The 16,249-nt window shown below is 27.7% G+C and overlaps 2 protein-coding genes across 2 annotated transcripts; both read right to left on the bottom strand.

Moving 5' to 3' along the window:
• Positions 1–7,004: 7,004 nt before the first annotated feature.
• Positions 7,005–9,481, bottom strand: LOC145842647 (uncharacterized). The gene is made up of 3 exons (XM_082950120.1): positions 9,172–9,481; positions 8,693–8,830; positions 7,005–8,026 (listed from the first exon to the last, which is right to left on the bottom strand). Exons 1-3 carry the CDS (start codon positions 9,412–9,414, stop codon positions 7,595–7,597), a joined length of 813 nt encoding a protein of 270 aa, XP_082806246.1. The 5' UTR covers positions 9,415–9,481; the 3' UTR covers positions 7,005–7,594.
• A 917-nt stretch (positions 9,482–10,398) lies between these two features.
• On the bottom strand, positions 10,399–15,657 carry LOC145842172 (uncharacterized). The gene is made up of 6 exons (XM_082949571.1): positions 15,275–15,657; positions 14,733–15,040; positions 13,301–13,573; positions 12,847–12,975; positions 12,319–12,572; positions 10,399–11,976 (listed from the first exon to the last, which is right to left on the bottom strand). The coding sequence occupies exons 1-6, from the start codon at positions 15,655–15,657 to the stop codon at positions 11,635–11,637; spliced, it is 1,689 nt and encodes a 562-aa protein (XP_082805697.1). The 3' UTR covers positions 10,399–11,634.
• Between the last annotated feature and the right edge of the window lie 592 nt (positions 15,658–16,249).

Genomic DNA, 16,249 nt, shown 5'->3' with positions numbered 1-16,249 from the left:
AAATTATACATATCTAGTATTTTTAAAGTGCTAGAAAAACTTAATTATTAACCACAGAAAAAGTCAAAGAAAAATGACTTTAACTTAAAATGTTTAATAAACCTTTTAACACTTAAATATCACTATGAATGACCTACTTTTAAAAGCTTTTTTCGTTTTATATGCATATTGATGTACTTGAGCACAAGTGGCTTTATGTAAGATTAATACTTGTACTAAGCAAACTAGTTCTGTATACTTTTACTACAACATTTCACAAACATCACCGCACTTAAGAATATGTAACACCTTTCAATTTTGAAGACATCAACACAAAACAGATTGTTTAGATAAAAATCACACTTTGGTTTAAGTGCCCCAACTTTAAAGCAAAAACATCACCAACTAAAATAACTTTAACCAAACATCAAAAAAAAAAGGTAAAAAACTCAAAATACAAAACAAACTCCATTTTTAAAAACCTAAATCTTTAATACTTTTAACACTTCTCGCTTTAGATATAAGTCTCCCAGTATTTCTTTGTTCTTCAACAAAAAAAAATCATCTAAAAATTAAGTTAACTTTAGGTGTACATCAAAGGAAAATTTTTAAACAGTGATGCATTCTGTCTAGCTAAACCAAATAATTCGTACAAAAAAAAGTACTTAAATTTTATAAAATAAAGTTTTTCACACTTTTCAACACCTTCACAAGACAACTTCAAATATGTTATACAAGCGATTAACAAACATCAAAGCAGTAAACATGGAAGAGTGAATTTTGTGTTTGCACTGTGAGCAAACAGCATTAACAACTCTCTCTCCTAGTATTTCTTATGTTAACCTGCGACTTTTCAGCATTCACACGAAGTTTGTTCTTTGTTGTGGTTATTAGCCAAACCCACTTAATGTTGTATTTGGTTTAGAAATATATTTTATCTCCGTTTTTGTTGTGTTTTTAGTGAAACTTGCAGTAGTATATAAACACTTTAGTTTTAATTGGTATAAAAATAACTGTACTATTTAAATAAGTTTCAATGAGTACAAAAATACACTTATTGTTTCATAAAATACTAGAAAGCTTAAACGTTTACCTTTAAAAACAATACATTTTGATCTTTATTTGTGCTATTAGAACACATTTTGCTAATGTGATCTTTTTTAAGGTGTAAAACTTAAAATCAGTAATATCAAATTACTAATAAAACTTTATTGTACAGTATGCAATGGTACACAAGTCCAGTTAAGTAGTAAAAATGTTAATCTATTGAAATTTTGACTTTTGTTAAAAATCTAAAACCTTTATGAAAAGACTTTATTAGTTTTAAGTGTTTTTTAAAATTACTAAGTTATTCTATGTGGTAAAAAAAAAAATTGCAATTAACTAGTCTATAAAACTATATTATTCTACTTCATAAAACTTTTAAAATTAATCTAGCAAAATCAAAAATAAAAACAAATAAAAAATAACTAACACTTAGTTTAGTTGTATTTTGAACGTCTTAACAGCTTTACAATCCACTTCTAAACCTGTAAAAGCTGTTCTTACCAATTTACCCTACGTTTATTTAACAGAAAATTTCTAAACAAGCTGAATAAAACGGGCAATTGTTTGTAAACAATGGAAATAGCTTTCGCGTGAAAGTTAAGTGCGCTTAAGCTTTATTTTACTGGAAAGAAGTTTATAACTACGACTGAGTGGCTTTCTAAAAATGGAATGTTTTAGTTAAAAATAAACTCTACTTGAAAATGATTAATTTAGGCAAATAAATCAGTTTTTATTTGAAATTAAAATTAAAACCAAACATCTGGTGTTGAAAATTTTAACGTTTTGATTTATAAAAATTTTAGTATAAAAAAGATTTGTAAAGGACAACTTTGTGTTAAATACTTATACTCATAAAAATTATTCAAATAGTTATCTGGACGAAGCCAGTTTGTTGAGATACAGTAACAAACTTTTGCAAGTACTTTAAATTTCTGAATCAGTAGTTTTATTCAGTATAAAATCAGTTGCCTCTTCTATAAACTTTTAATTAACTCTAGTCTTGCAATAAATTCCTTTTTAAGTTTTAAGCTAAGAAGTATTTTCATAACTTTTTAAAGAGTTTGTAGTTTTTTTTTTAATCAACTTGTAATTTACATTTTTATGTAATAAATCGAGCAACATCTACATAAGTTTTAAAAAACTTTTTTATCTTTAGTTTCAAATAACTAATTATAGAAAAAAAAACTTACCAATTTTCAAAAATCTTACCAACAGTTAGTTTAGCTGCAGATACTGTTGCAAAATTCCTTTTTAATAAAATTTTGGTAGATGATATTACTATCAAACACTAGTTTTTATATCAGCCACCCTATTTCATTCAGCTTAAAACTGCCGCTAATTAAAGTACAAGTTGTAAACAATTATATTTATATAAATAACCAATCGAGTATAGAAAACAGAAGCTAAAACAAAAACTTTATACAAAAAATACTTTAATATCGATCAGTTAAACTATTGATTCAAAATATTACCGAAATTTTCGGTTGTGTTTGACTGACGAGTCCTAATAAGGAAGAAACGGGTTTCAGTCTACCGAAGGCTTGTGGTCTTATGATCGAATTGGTATGATCAACCTTTTTGTTAAATGTATAAAGAATATAATAATCTTATTTAACATAAGTAGATTTTCTAAGTTATTTAAAATACTGTGTTTGTTTTTATATAATTGTATAGAGTTTTATATTTAAAGATGTAAGAGGTTTGGATAGGTAAAAAAGTTCAAAAATAAAATAATTTAAACATTTTTCTGATTTTTAATTCAGCTGAATATTTAAAGCACAAAAACTTATTTAAAATTTTTGTGTGTTGATAAATAAAAAATAAAATGCATGTAAAGATTGGTTAAAGCAAATTAGTTTTTTCACTTTGTATCTAATACTTTGTGTTTTTTATGCAAAGACTGTAATTTTTTTCTAAACTTTTTACTTAAAACTTTTAAACTACTTGGTAAAATCTTTCTCGATGTATATAATTTGTACTTTTGATAAAACAAAAGTACATATAAAAATTCTATGAAAAAACAAATCAATTGAATGTTATCACAATTATTTAAGTTTAGAACCTATGGTGTCCAATAAAAAATACTTTATGATTTTTTTATTAAGAGAAAGATTAGTAAAAATACGCATCTGTTTAATGAGATTTTTTATACTAAGAAAAAAACAATAAGCTTTTTTTTGTATGAAATAAAATCTGTAATGAAGACTAAAAAAACTAAAAACAACCTGTGCTTTTACAAAATAAATAAATAGTAAAAGTCTAGATTTTGTACATATTTTTTAACTTTATATATTTTGTTCAATCGTCATGATTACTACTTTACTACAATCTACACGATACCAAGAAAAAATTATAGAACATTAACTTATACAATAACGTTTATCAAAACAAGTATAGTAATATTAAAACCAGCAATCAGTATTGACCTCATTGTTAATTTTTTTTTTTAATCCAAATCTAACAAATGTTTTATCTATCACAGTTGCTAGTTTATTAAGTGGTTTATTAGGAGTAAAATGTATTGAAAGGTTCGAGTTTATTTTCATTCTCAGACAAAAAATCTTCGTTCATCAAGACAAGTTTTAGTTTAGCTTTATACTTTTTAAATAAAGTTTAGATACAAAACGGAAAACGTATAAAGTATATACATAGATATAAACTTGTTCTATTGTTAGTTAAACTATTTTTAAATTTATCATAGATAGCTGAACTTACTTATAAAGTACACTTTTGAAAGCTATTAGCTAGCTTTATTACAATACCCAATACAAGTTGTAAGCTAGTTACAAAGCAACAAATCATAGTAGAATAAGTGCTATAAAATATTTAATTGTTAACACCAATTCCAAAGTGCTAAGATTTTGATGGGAACGTGTAGTAAAATTTTTTAAGTTGTGTTGAGTTTATATAATCTGTATGTACATAGTACAGTAGCGTTGCTGTCCAATATAAATTTATCAATTGTTTATACTAAACAAGTACACAACAGGGTTGCCAAAGTTTAAGAATATTCATATATATCAAATTCATAACAAGTTCATAAAAATTATTTTGTTCTAAGATAAAAGTTCATACTTGAAGCGAGACGCTCAGAACAAATCTGACAACTGCAGTACATAGTACAGTAACTTCGAATGAAAGCAGATGAAACAGAGTTATCACTTCTCAAACATGGTATGATTGCCATAAATAAAAATTTTGTAACAGTTTTTGTTTCTTTAGTATTCTACACTTCAACCCTCATAGGTCTAGTCTTGACCAAATAAATTCAAAAATTGTATGTTTTAAAATCGCTAGAAATTTATAATGACAATACTTTAGAAAAAAAATCAGTTGGCTGTAAATCCGCTGTCAAATAGCAGCTTTGCTCCAAATCTAAATAAAATTCGTTTTTAGGATTGTTGGGTGTTCTCAAAGGTTTAATGGCTTTGTGTGTTAGTGTTTTTTAATAACTTCTTCCTAAAAACTGGCTCTTGAAATTAGTCTTGCATAAAATAAGACAACTATTTCAATACCTTTATATGCTTTTTTATAACACAAAGTAATTGTCACAGCGTTTTACGTCAATTTGAATTGCTGTTTTTTAGCTTAGAACTTTAGTAATGCAAAGTGCGACAACGTTTTAGATGAGCGTTGCTAGTTTAATTTCAATATAGCTTGAAAAACTATTAAAATAACCTCTGTATTTATATGAGTAATAAAATAGCTTGAATATGACTTTAAGTTTGATAATTTTTCTATAATTAACTATTTTATTTAGAGTAATTGTTAGTAAATAAAATTTCTAAATAATTAAAATAAATAGTTAACGCATTGCATTGATAACTTGAAATTTTTTTGTTTGTGTGTTTTCAGGTATTTTTCATCTTTAAAAAATAAAAATATATATATTTTTTTTTAATATTGTTTAGATACTGTTTATTTCAACTATACAATATTTTATTTCTAAATTGAAAACTTAACTAAGTTAAGCGAAGCAAATATAACTTATTTAAACGTGATGTACCCATAAAAATTTAACCCCACTTGCATGTAAAAAAATGTTGCTTTTATTGTTTAACTCAACAGAAAACACTAAGATAAGTGGATATGTAAGTTTATTCTTCAATTTAGATAACTTTTATTAGAATACAAAACATTTTAAGGCACTATGTAAACGAAAATGTTAAAGTTAAACCAAGGATTTTATTACAAACTCTAAACTAGAAGCAAGACATTTTATCAAATTGAAATATACATTCTCTTAAAACTATAGTTATAACAACCTTTGAATTATTAACTAAATATAACAATAAATTGAAACATACTTAAAATGTTTGTAAAATCTTTATGAAAAAATTATTATAAAACTTATGACTTTATTTACTGTCATTACATTATTTAATGTTTAAAATTAGTAAAAAAATAATCAACATTTTTCCAACAGCATTAATACTCTTAATTTTTACAATAATTTTTTTTTTATCTAAATTATTTACAATAACAAAATTCATTTGATTTAACATGAACTACTGTTTATCAAGGAAACATTTTGAAATAAACATATTTATTATTCTAAGTTAGATTTGTTTGGACGCTGTGACTTATATTTAAAGCTTTCATGACAATTCAACTTCTTATAAAAAAAATAAAGGCCGCATTTTAAAAAGTAATTTTAAAATGTTCTTCAAGAAATAGTTAATGATAACTAGAATTTACTCTTATCAAAAAAGAAAGCTCGTAACTTAACTAAAAATAACCAAATTTATGAAGTTTAAAATCATTTTTAGCCATATCTCAAGCAATTATCAAAATAATAATAAGAAATGTTCTTGAAGGTCTACTAACTAAATTTAAGGTAGTAATAAAATTAAATCATAAATGTATCAAAATAAAAGTTTACAACAACTTATAGTTTGAATTTTTGTGTACCCATATCAATGGCATCAAGATCAAAAGTTAAGTATGCAAGAGTTGTAAAAACACTTCTGGTTTATTGTTATGATCAACTTCAATAAATTTAAAACTTTAATTAAAACTACATTATTTTTCAACATGTATATACAACTCAAGCCTGTTTTTCTTATGCAAGCAGATTGCTGCCTCTCAGTATGCATTTTGAAACTATTTTGGTAAGTTTAAAGATTCAATCATCTTAATAAGGAAAAAATTAACTTACCTCCTAAATAAAAATGTTTAATCGTTAGATACTATCAGTTTAAAATACATATGGAAGTTGGCTGAAACCAACTTATAATAAAAAAGTTTCAATTAAATTTGTGAAAACATTTAGTTTATCAAAGTTTGTTTTTACTTAAATGAGAGTATACTGACACATCCTATGAGTAATTTAGCTGACTGCCTATTTTTTTGTTTTCATTCAATCAAAATATCACGTTTTTGTTGAGTAGACAAAAACTATACAGCTACTTTAATATTAACTAACTCTCTAACAAACGTGTACTTTTTCCTATTTTGTAGAAAGAAATGTAAATTATAACAATTTCAGTAAACACATAATAATTGAATTATTATTTAAACTAAATAATAGAAAATTAAAATAGAACTTATTTAAAAATTTAACATAAAAATTTATATGTACAAGCATTCTTACATGATATTAAACAAATTAATTTATTGATAATTCATTATATCCCATAAATATATAAGTTCGGATAAGTCAATAAAATATACACTTAAAAACAATGTTTAAACTTACAAGATTTTTTTTAAGAAATATTTTTACGCATATTTATATATAGGTTCAGATAAGTTGATATACAAATTAAACAACAAATTAATTTAATTTTACATGATTTATTGTAAAGAAACATGATTAAGCAACAAAATTTAAGCAGCAAAATAAGTTGTTAAATTTCATTCGGCCAAAAAACTTCAACTGTTTTTATTTTTTAACATAAAAAAATATTATATTTTTTTATTTAAGTTTTGGTCTAAATATAATTTAATAAAAACATGATTAATTTAATTCAGTCAGGATTTAGCTAAAAATTTCTTATTTATATCTGATAAGCAATAATAACTTTTTGTTTTGTAGTAGTTAAAATGAAACAGTTAAAAAGAAAACTCAAAAAAAAAAACATATTGTATTTTGAATCAGGTGTAAGTACTATTTAATTGTGTATTATACATTTAAAATGTCATGTACAGGTAATCTTTAAAGTACTAAATTTAGAATTAAATTAATAGCATTTAAAGGCACAAATATTCAAAACAAAAAAAAATGTTTTCGATTGAAAAAAAAAAACATTTTAAACTAATAACAGGAATTTTGTTACAACTTGGTAAAGTTATCTGTTTAAATAATACTGTGTTATGAAAATCTTTAAAAAAGTCAAAAAAAATATTAAAAAACCTTACCTTGCTCATATATATATCAAGCTAACAGATCCTTAATTCTAATTTTACAACTTTGTGTCGTCATAAGGCCTTAGTCTGAAAGACGCGCTTTTTTCAAAAAGACCTTTGAAACTAAAACGTCCGTTGGCGCGGGCGCTAGCAACAAAAAAAAAAGTAAAAAATAATCGTCATAGCAACCAAATATTTACAACGGACCCCGTCAACAGCTTCAGGGCAACTGGGGCTCGAACTCGGTGCCCCGGTAGCAGAGAAAATCGGCGAAAGTGGTCGCGTCCACAGTGCCGCTACAAATAATGTTCTTCGGTGCGCTTTTGCGCGGGTAAAACGAAACTTTTCTGGGCTTTTTCAATTTGGGAGCCGCCTTCGGAGCTACCAGGGACTTTTGCCGCTTTTTGACCTGATTAGGTCTGCTGGACAGCAAGGAGCTTTCCGCGAACTTCCTCTGCGCTCTGAACTTAAGCTTGCGTTCCTTTATGACGTCACTACATTTTTTGTCTGCTGTAACGTCACTACTTTCTGCAACTTTGGTATTTGCGACTTCCAGTTCAGAGGATTTTTGTTGCTCCTGCTCGTAGTTGCTGACGAGCTGTTTTTGAAGTCTGGTTAGCCGAGGCACGTAACCGTCAGTATCCACCTGTTTCTGTGAAATTAAGTTTTATTTTGAAATATTTCCAAAACCTCTAACGGCTGATTTTTTTATTTATACAAAAGTTATATTCTGCTTGACAAACTAATTGGAGCTGTTAGTAATGTAAGAATTTGCTCTAATTCATTTTTTTTTTTGTTTAATCTTAAAAGTTAAATTAGTTTATCAAATTTTTGTTGCATAGTCAGTCAAAAATACAATTTGCGTTTCCTATAAAACTTTCAAAAGTTTTTTTGACGTTGAGGAAGCAATACAATGTTAATTATTAAGTACCCAAAACTTAATTTTTCGATTTAGATTTTAAAATTCAGTTAAAGCTGAAGTGATGAAACTGCTTAGTAGTAATCAGTTTTTGATAAATAAGTGTACAAATAAATGACAATTACTAATTTCTTGATAATTTAATTTAAGTTTATCACATTACTTTTAAAAATAAAAAACTGTCTGATGTGTTTGTAAAAACTACCAAGAATTTTTTTTTTTGCATATTTCTAATAAAAATTTAATAAATTATACAATAACTTTTTTTTATGAAAAATTTTTTTTGTAATTTTTTGTATAAATAAAACATTACACAAAACAAATTTTAAAAATTTTACTGTCTTCTACAAGCGATGCTGATTATTGATAGTGAATATAAAAGAAAATAAATGTACACACCTCTTTTGATTTTCTTCTTGGTTTTTTCTGTTTACATGTTTCAATTTCACTTTTTTCGTCTTTCTTACATACTTTTTTATCCTTGGCATCTACTTTTTTGTTATTTGAAGATTTTTCAACTTCACAAATCTTCTTATCCTTCAACCAGACATAAATTTAACAAAACTTACATTTTTTAGAGCATCAAAATGAAAAAATTATATTTACTCTTTACAAATAACAACATTAAACTAGTATTCTTATACTTTTCTGTGAAGAAAATATATTACTAAATCTTTCAATAGTTAATTTTTAAATTTTGGAACAATTAAAACAACTAAATTTTAATAAAAGCAGTCTTCTTTTTTTATGTACGATTAAAGACACAGTGTGCTTAGACTTCTTCAGATATAATAGACAGGACCTTGTCCAGTAACCAACTGTTCACAGTTATTTTTCCCCTTAACTTCATAATTACTACATTAACATAAAATACTTACCTCTTCAGACTTGCTTTTTTTTGTCATCACCTCATTCACTTCTTTGTCATCACCTTTTTCTTCCTTCTTATTTATTACTTTCTTCCTCTTTCCATTCTTCTCCTCTCTGACTTGCTTTTCCTTCAGCGACAAACTCAACGCCCTTCTCAACTGCTCGTCCTCCAGCCAATCGCAATCGTCCTTTTGGTTCGTCATCAGCATGTAGATCTGCTGGCAACTTCGCTTCGGTCTGTTACTCGACATCTCTCTCGTTTTTAACTCTCTCGTTTATAAGTCTCTGGTTTGTTGTTTTACGTTTATATAATATCGGGCTTCTGAAAAAACGTATGTCAAAAAATTAAAGTAACAATATATATAAAAATTTATATTGAATTTATTTGATGCTCATTACAATAGTTGTTTATTTAAAGTCGAATGATCAATTATATACATTGTCTTATTTTAAACCAATCTCCTTAAGACCTATAAAATTTGACTGTTATTCTCTTAAAACAAAATATTGTAAGATCACCAAACATTTTCAATATTTTTTTATGAGTATCAGTAGAATACTTTAAATGAGTAATAAGTTAAGTTTATTGAAACATTTTGACTTTTACTTTCTTTTTTAAGTAGCAACAAATGTTTGTTGTAATCAGATACATATATATATATAATTTATAAGTATTTTTATCTGAGAAAAATGTCTTTTGCAATAGAAAGAGCAACAAATAAGTACTAAGATACGTATAAATAACTTTAAATAGTAATACTAGAAAAATTTACAGATGTAAGGTAAGTATTTTTTGTAAGTGTAAATTGCACCAAAAAGTTACAAAATTTTTACAGAGTTGAAAAGTTAGTATAAAATAGTTGTTTTTTATTAAACTATTGTTTTTTATTAAACTACATAAGTATGTTAAAGTTCATAAAAAAAAAATTAAAGATGTTGATAACTATACAGAAATATATTAAAAAAAGAACAATAGTATAAAATTGAAAATATTTTGTAAATTTATTATATTAAGTAATTCAAAGTAACATGTCTAAAAACTATTTTATTATTTTAATATGAAAAAGGCAATCTAAAAACTTTATAATCAAGTCATGTTTACAATTAATACAGAAATTTAATAAATTGAAATTCAATTAAAATGCAAACTTGACTAAACAAAAGTTATTGTTTTAATTTTTCTATAAAAGTTTCAACTAAAAAGGTTGCAAATAACCAGCTAGCCTGATGTTTGAAAAGTCACAAGTAACTGTAATAAAGTTAGAACCGTATACAACGCATGTAAGAATAAAAAATGCATAAAATGAAGACTTTAGTTGGTTGTAAGGTATTTTTTTTAGCTAAAACAAAAAGCAGCTTTAATTAAGCGTAATGTAGTAAATGAGAAAGTTAATCGAAAATAGAACTTGTACTAAATCTTCATGGGTGCAACTAGGAATTTCACATTTAAATTCTACATTGATCTTTTAAATATGAAAAGTATAAGTTAAATATGTACTGTAATACAGTAGAAATAAAAATTAAGTAGGCAGCAAAGCAGAAACATTAATGTTGATGGTCAATAAATAAAAACTGGTAAAATGTCATTCAAAATTGAGGATGTTCTTTACTATTATTTGAAATATTCATAACCTTCTGTTAATAATTTAAACAATTTTTACAAAATACTCGTTCTATTCAATAACTGTATCGTATATTTCTATAAGTCTTATATTAAGCTTAGTTTATAAATATCCTTTAATTCAAAGTTTACAATAGTTCCAATAAAGTATTTAAACTAAAAAAGGAACCATATTAACCTTTAAAAACATAAATTACCTTAAACGTGAAAAATTCTGTGTAATTCATTTTAGAAAAAATTGTTTTTAAGAAACTAATGGAAATTAATAGATGCTTTATATGCAACCCTTCTAATTAACGCAGTAACTAAAGTAGTTTTCAGTTTAAAGAATGTTTTAGGTTAGTTTTATAAGCTCTTTTGGACGAACTATTTATGAACTTTATATTATGAGCCAAATAAATTAATAACTTGATAAGAGAAGGATGTAGTTATCGGCTGTCTACAATAATAAATGAAAACAAAATAAAATAAAGAAGTATTGCAAAAGTATATTAAATTTATCAAAGACCTTTTTCTACGTTTAAAACCATTGGTCGTTAGACTTCTTTAACCAGAATTTTCAAAAACATTCAAGTAAAGAAGTACTTATGCCAATTATATAAATCATAAATTAAAAAGTAGTAAAGTATTAAAACTAAATTAAACTAAATGTTATAACAAAAGATGTTAAATGTTTAAAGACCTTTAGTATGTTTGACTAGTATATTTTTACCCTAATTTTAAAACATCCAAATAAAAAATTGCGTCCCTAAGCCAATAGTTGTGAAGTCTAAATTAAAATGGAATAAAACTACAAAAAATAAGAACAAAATAACATTAAAATATTTTTATTATTGTCATTAAACCAGTCTCAAGTGTCTACTATTTGGCAGAGGAAAGTGGTCGATATCGGTATGTGGTCCGATAAACCCGCCAATGAGGCGTAAAACCTGAACCCCTGCACGTGAGTCCTTATTTGGGGGTTTTCCCTGTACAAAATATAATCAATCTTCCTTTTCCCGTCCTCCGACTGATTCCTCTCCTCTTTCGTAGATCTGGTCGAAGCGAGGAACTGTCCCCGTTCCAGTTCACTGACCAGCATCTTTTGAAAGCTCGAAGGTGTGGCGATGAGCTCATCGTGCATCTTTTCTTGCACCAGCTCTGTTCCGATGGCCCAGTTTTGCAAACGACCGCTTTCGTCCATACAAGGATCCTGTGGCGGAAAATTTTTTGCATGTAAATTGTTATTTGTACTTTCATGAAACATTTCCTTATTTATGAATAATTTTTTATTGTGTTTAATAATTACTACCGTTTTACCAGATGCTTGGGTCCTGAAACTTAAATGCTTCAAGTTTAACATGTACACCTTACAAGTATTCAACACATTGTATTTTATCAATCTTAGGAACAATAAGCAACAACTGCATCCCAAAAACCACTTACAAAGACAACTGGCAACTACAGAAAAGTTTGCAAACTAGTTTTGGGTGGTTTTTACAACAAAATTAACACAAACCAACCAAATGTGTTGTATACAAAAAAACTTGCGAACCTGATAGTTTTTCAACAGTTCGCAGTCTTGCTCGTGCTTGTCGTAGTAGCTCGTCCTGTCGAAGTTGAAATCCCCCGTCACGACGTCGAACACCACCCGCTCCTGCACGTTCCGCTGCCTCCTCCTACTCCTCCGTCTGAATTCTTCTATCCACCGGTGGGCGCACGAGAGCTGCTTGCACCTGGACTTCGAAGCCTTCTGATTGGACCACGCCTGCAGGTGGGTTGTTGACAGAATGCCCACCATGTCTTTGCCTTGTTAATAAATGGATGTTATAAAATACTCAAATAAAGGGACTTAATTAAAATTTTAATTTCATGGGTTGAACTAATTTCTCTTAGGCCTAAACAATATATTGCCCAAAACTTGTTTTATTAGCTCAAACATTGATTTTTTATAGTTTAGCGAAAATATTTCTAATAAATTAACCTGACTTTTTATCACAATAATCTGTATTCTGTACTGACCAAAAGTTCACAACTTTAATTAATTAATCCATAAAACTTTAAAGCTATTTTTAAACCCAACCTTTGTGAATTCCGAGGAAGACCTTTGCCATGAGCACTCCCTTGCATGCCAGCTTGTCTTCAGTCTGCCCGTCCTTGTAAGATCTGAAACAGACGTCTATCAGGGGATACTTGGAAGCCATGAACAGACCTGAAATTTTTTACTTGCAAATTTATTTAGGCTAAAAGACATTTGTTTTCTTTAATTACTGCTTAATGAGCACAATGTACTTTCTAACGGATAGAGTTTTTTTAACATCAATAATGATCAATTATCTGTTAATAAAACAGACAAATATAAAAAAATAATAACTCTACAACTTACATGTGCTTGACAATGCTTTTACAACTTATTCATCTACGTTTTAAGCACTATCTTATTTTATTATTAGGTCAAAGTTTAAATATAACGTTTCTAATAATATCTTAAACTAATACAACTGTACGCTCCAATCACAATAAAAACACAAGCGAACCTGAATTGAGAAAGGACACCCTCTTGTCGTGCACCGGCCACGACACGTCATGCACTATGTAAGGGTACTTTCCCTTCAGCGAATCAATCAGCTTCTGAGCAGCTTTGCGGCAGAAAACCTCTTGCAAACAGATGAAGTCGGAGGTCACGCTCGAGTGGTTGCTGATGACTTTCTCCTTGCTCGCCACGCTCCACAGCGTCGAAACGGATCCTCCGTCGTGATGCGACGCTTCGAGCCCCGACACGTTGGAGTTGTGGTTCTCGTTGTCCAGACCTGTGTGGGAAGAAAAGTTCATATTGTCAGATAAGTGAATAAGCAGGTTAAAGATGACTTTTTAATTATTGTTTAGAAAATTATATCATTTATTTTGACACTTTTGTTATTTGTTTCAATTAAAACAAAACTTGAAAATTTCTATGATGTTCTTTAGCACGCAAATAAGATATAAATACATATGCGTAACTAATCACCTACTTATATAGGGAACATTTTTTAAATTTTGCTTAATGAGTTTAGGAAAATAACTTAAATTAAAAACAAATTAAACACATGTATTTTATATAAAACATTAAGTAAATTATTAATTAGCTTTACAGCTCTCCATTTCATGAGACAAGTTATATATTTTTAAACAACATTATTTTACAAAAATTCTAATTAGTCAAAGTTTGTAAAAAAATTGGATAAACCTAAGAGACAAATTTTCAATATGTTGAAAAGAACGCCTAATTTAGGTAACATAAAAATACTGCTATTTATATAAGTAGTAAGAAAACAATTATATAACCTTTTATGAGCAAAACTTCTGAAATCTAAATATTAAAAATTATGAATAACTAATTAAAACTAAAGTTTTCTCAACTTTTTCTTATAAACAATAAGTCATACTTACACTTTTTAACTCAAAAATAATTTACAACTAAACATTTACGAATAGACTGAGACTTGTATATTTAAAATACTAAGCAAGAAATAAAAAATAACTACATTAAATAATATACTAGGTTAAGTAGACATAACTTTAAATCAACAACTGTATTTTTAAAAAACTCAAACAAACCCAACGAGTAAATGTTAATTAACTAATTAGAAACCTTAGAGGCAGAATCTTAAAAATGTTGAAAAAGATATCTATTTTAATCAATACAAACCAAATCATTTCATGAGACTAGAAAATAAAACAATAATACTTCTAGAACAACACATTTAGCAAAAGACTTATGAGATTATATATCATCATTTTATTTTTTCATATAATATTATTTAAAGTCATAGGAACTAGACAAATTAGTAAAAGCGCAATTTACAACACAATTCATTTCCAGCAAACTAATAATAAAAAGTTGAAATTAATTAGAAAACTAACCAGTACGTAGTTAAATAGTCAACACAATTTAATTGATAAAAAAAATTCTAAAACTTTCAAACAAACCCAAAGAATAAACGTGATCTCTGCTGTCTTTACTATCACTAGTGAAAAACTGGCAAATTTTCCCAATCCTCTCATCGCTTGTGTTCAACTTATTAGCATAGGACATGAACTTGGGACCCAAGCACAGGTTGCCGCTGACAACTTTAAATTTTATGTGGGGCTGGTACAAGTTGGTGGTCAACAGGTTGACATTTGAGCCTGTCATCAGCGAGTTCACGCTGCTGCCCCTGCTCCCAGAGTTTTGTAAGAGGGGAAAACCCTGGTTGTGAGGGAAGCCAGTACTGCCAAACTGCACGTAGCTGCCTGATCTGTTTAAAAAAAAGTGTCTTAAATTATAAACATATATTAACATACATTTGCTAGTTTTTTGTTAAATCTACATTGCAAAGTAATTTGATGTAGCTGCCAAAATTCTTTAAAGTTTAAAACTTCTTCTGTAGATTACTTTTGTAAGACCATTGAAAGAACTTTATGTTTCAAAAACTACAATTTTTGGTTCAATTAATTTTTATATAAAAAAGTTTAATTTTTTTTTTACTAACCTGCTTGAGCGTGAGCTGTGAGGGGCCACATAAGAGTAAGCTCTAGGCCTTGACATCTGCAGGGGAAGAAGAATCAGCCCGGCAAGGAGGGCAAACGGCAACAATGCAAGGAATAAGATGATCAACAGCCCTAGCTTCACAACTTTCAGGAAACTTTCAAACTTTGAAGGAACATCAGGAACTCCGTTTTTAGTGGGTGGTGAGCCAGTGAAAGAGGCAATGATGTTTATCAAAGCCCACCACGAGGGCCTTATCAGCAAGAGGGCAAACTCGTACAGGAATCTGATGAGAAAGTTGCATGATGCAAACGGTCCTCCTACTTGGATGTCCTTTTCTAAATTAATCAGGCTGCTTCGGTCCTCGTCCGTTTCTATTGTTATCATTCTTATCAAAACTATTGGTCTGGAAAAATATTTGCTTGTTTAAAGATATTTGTTTTTATGTTTGTGAGTCAATTGACATCAGTCTTGTATGCAAAGCAAGTAAACTGTGTTAAAGTTTATGATGTTTTTTGATAAGTATAGAGAAAAAGAGTCTTTGTTTTAAATGTTTGGTAAAAAAATAATTTACAAGGAATCATTTTTTATACAAATATTTATATCTATTGTAAGTTAACTAAAAGCTATATAGGTAATTTACTGTACAAAAGTTCAAGCATAGTTTGAACAAAGTAAGTGGAAAATTTTTTCAAAAGTTGACCATTTAGAACCCTATTTTTTATTTATAACTCTTTATCATAAATTTCATAAAAACACAAAATTCAAAAAAGTATTGTTTAGTAACAGGGGGGTGTGTTATTTTTGATTTTTTTGAGTAAAACTTTAGTTACCTCCTGAAACGGTTCCAGATTGTGTTTTAAGCTCACAAAAATAGGTTGAGTTGTCTCTATCCAAAAGCTAGCCACCAAAGATTTTGGATTCGAGAATTGTCAAAAACTTTTGGGTCAGAATTTGCTGAGTGAGCAAAATTTTTAAT

Source organism: Thalia democratica, chromosome 8 (genome assembly GCF_965202585.1).
Source record: "Thalia democratica chromosome 8, ktThaDemo2.hap1.1, whole genome shotgun sequence".
Taxonomy (NCBI): Eukaryota; Metazoa; Chordata; class Thaliacea; order Salpida; family Salpidae; genus Thalia; species Thalia democratica.
The sequence above is the reverse complement of the archived record's forward strand: the minus strand, read 5'-3'. Positions and strand labels throughout refer to the sequence as shown.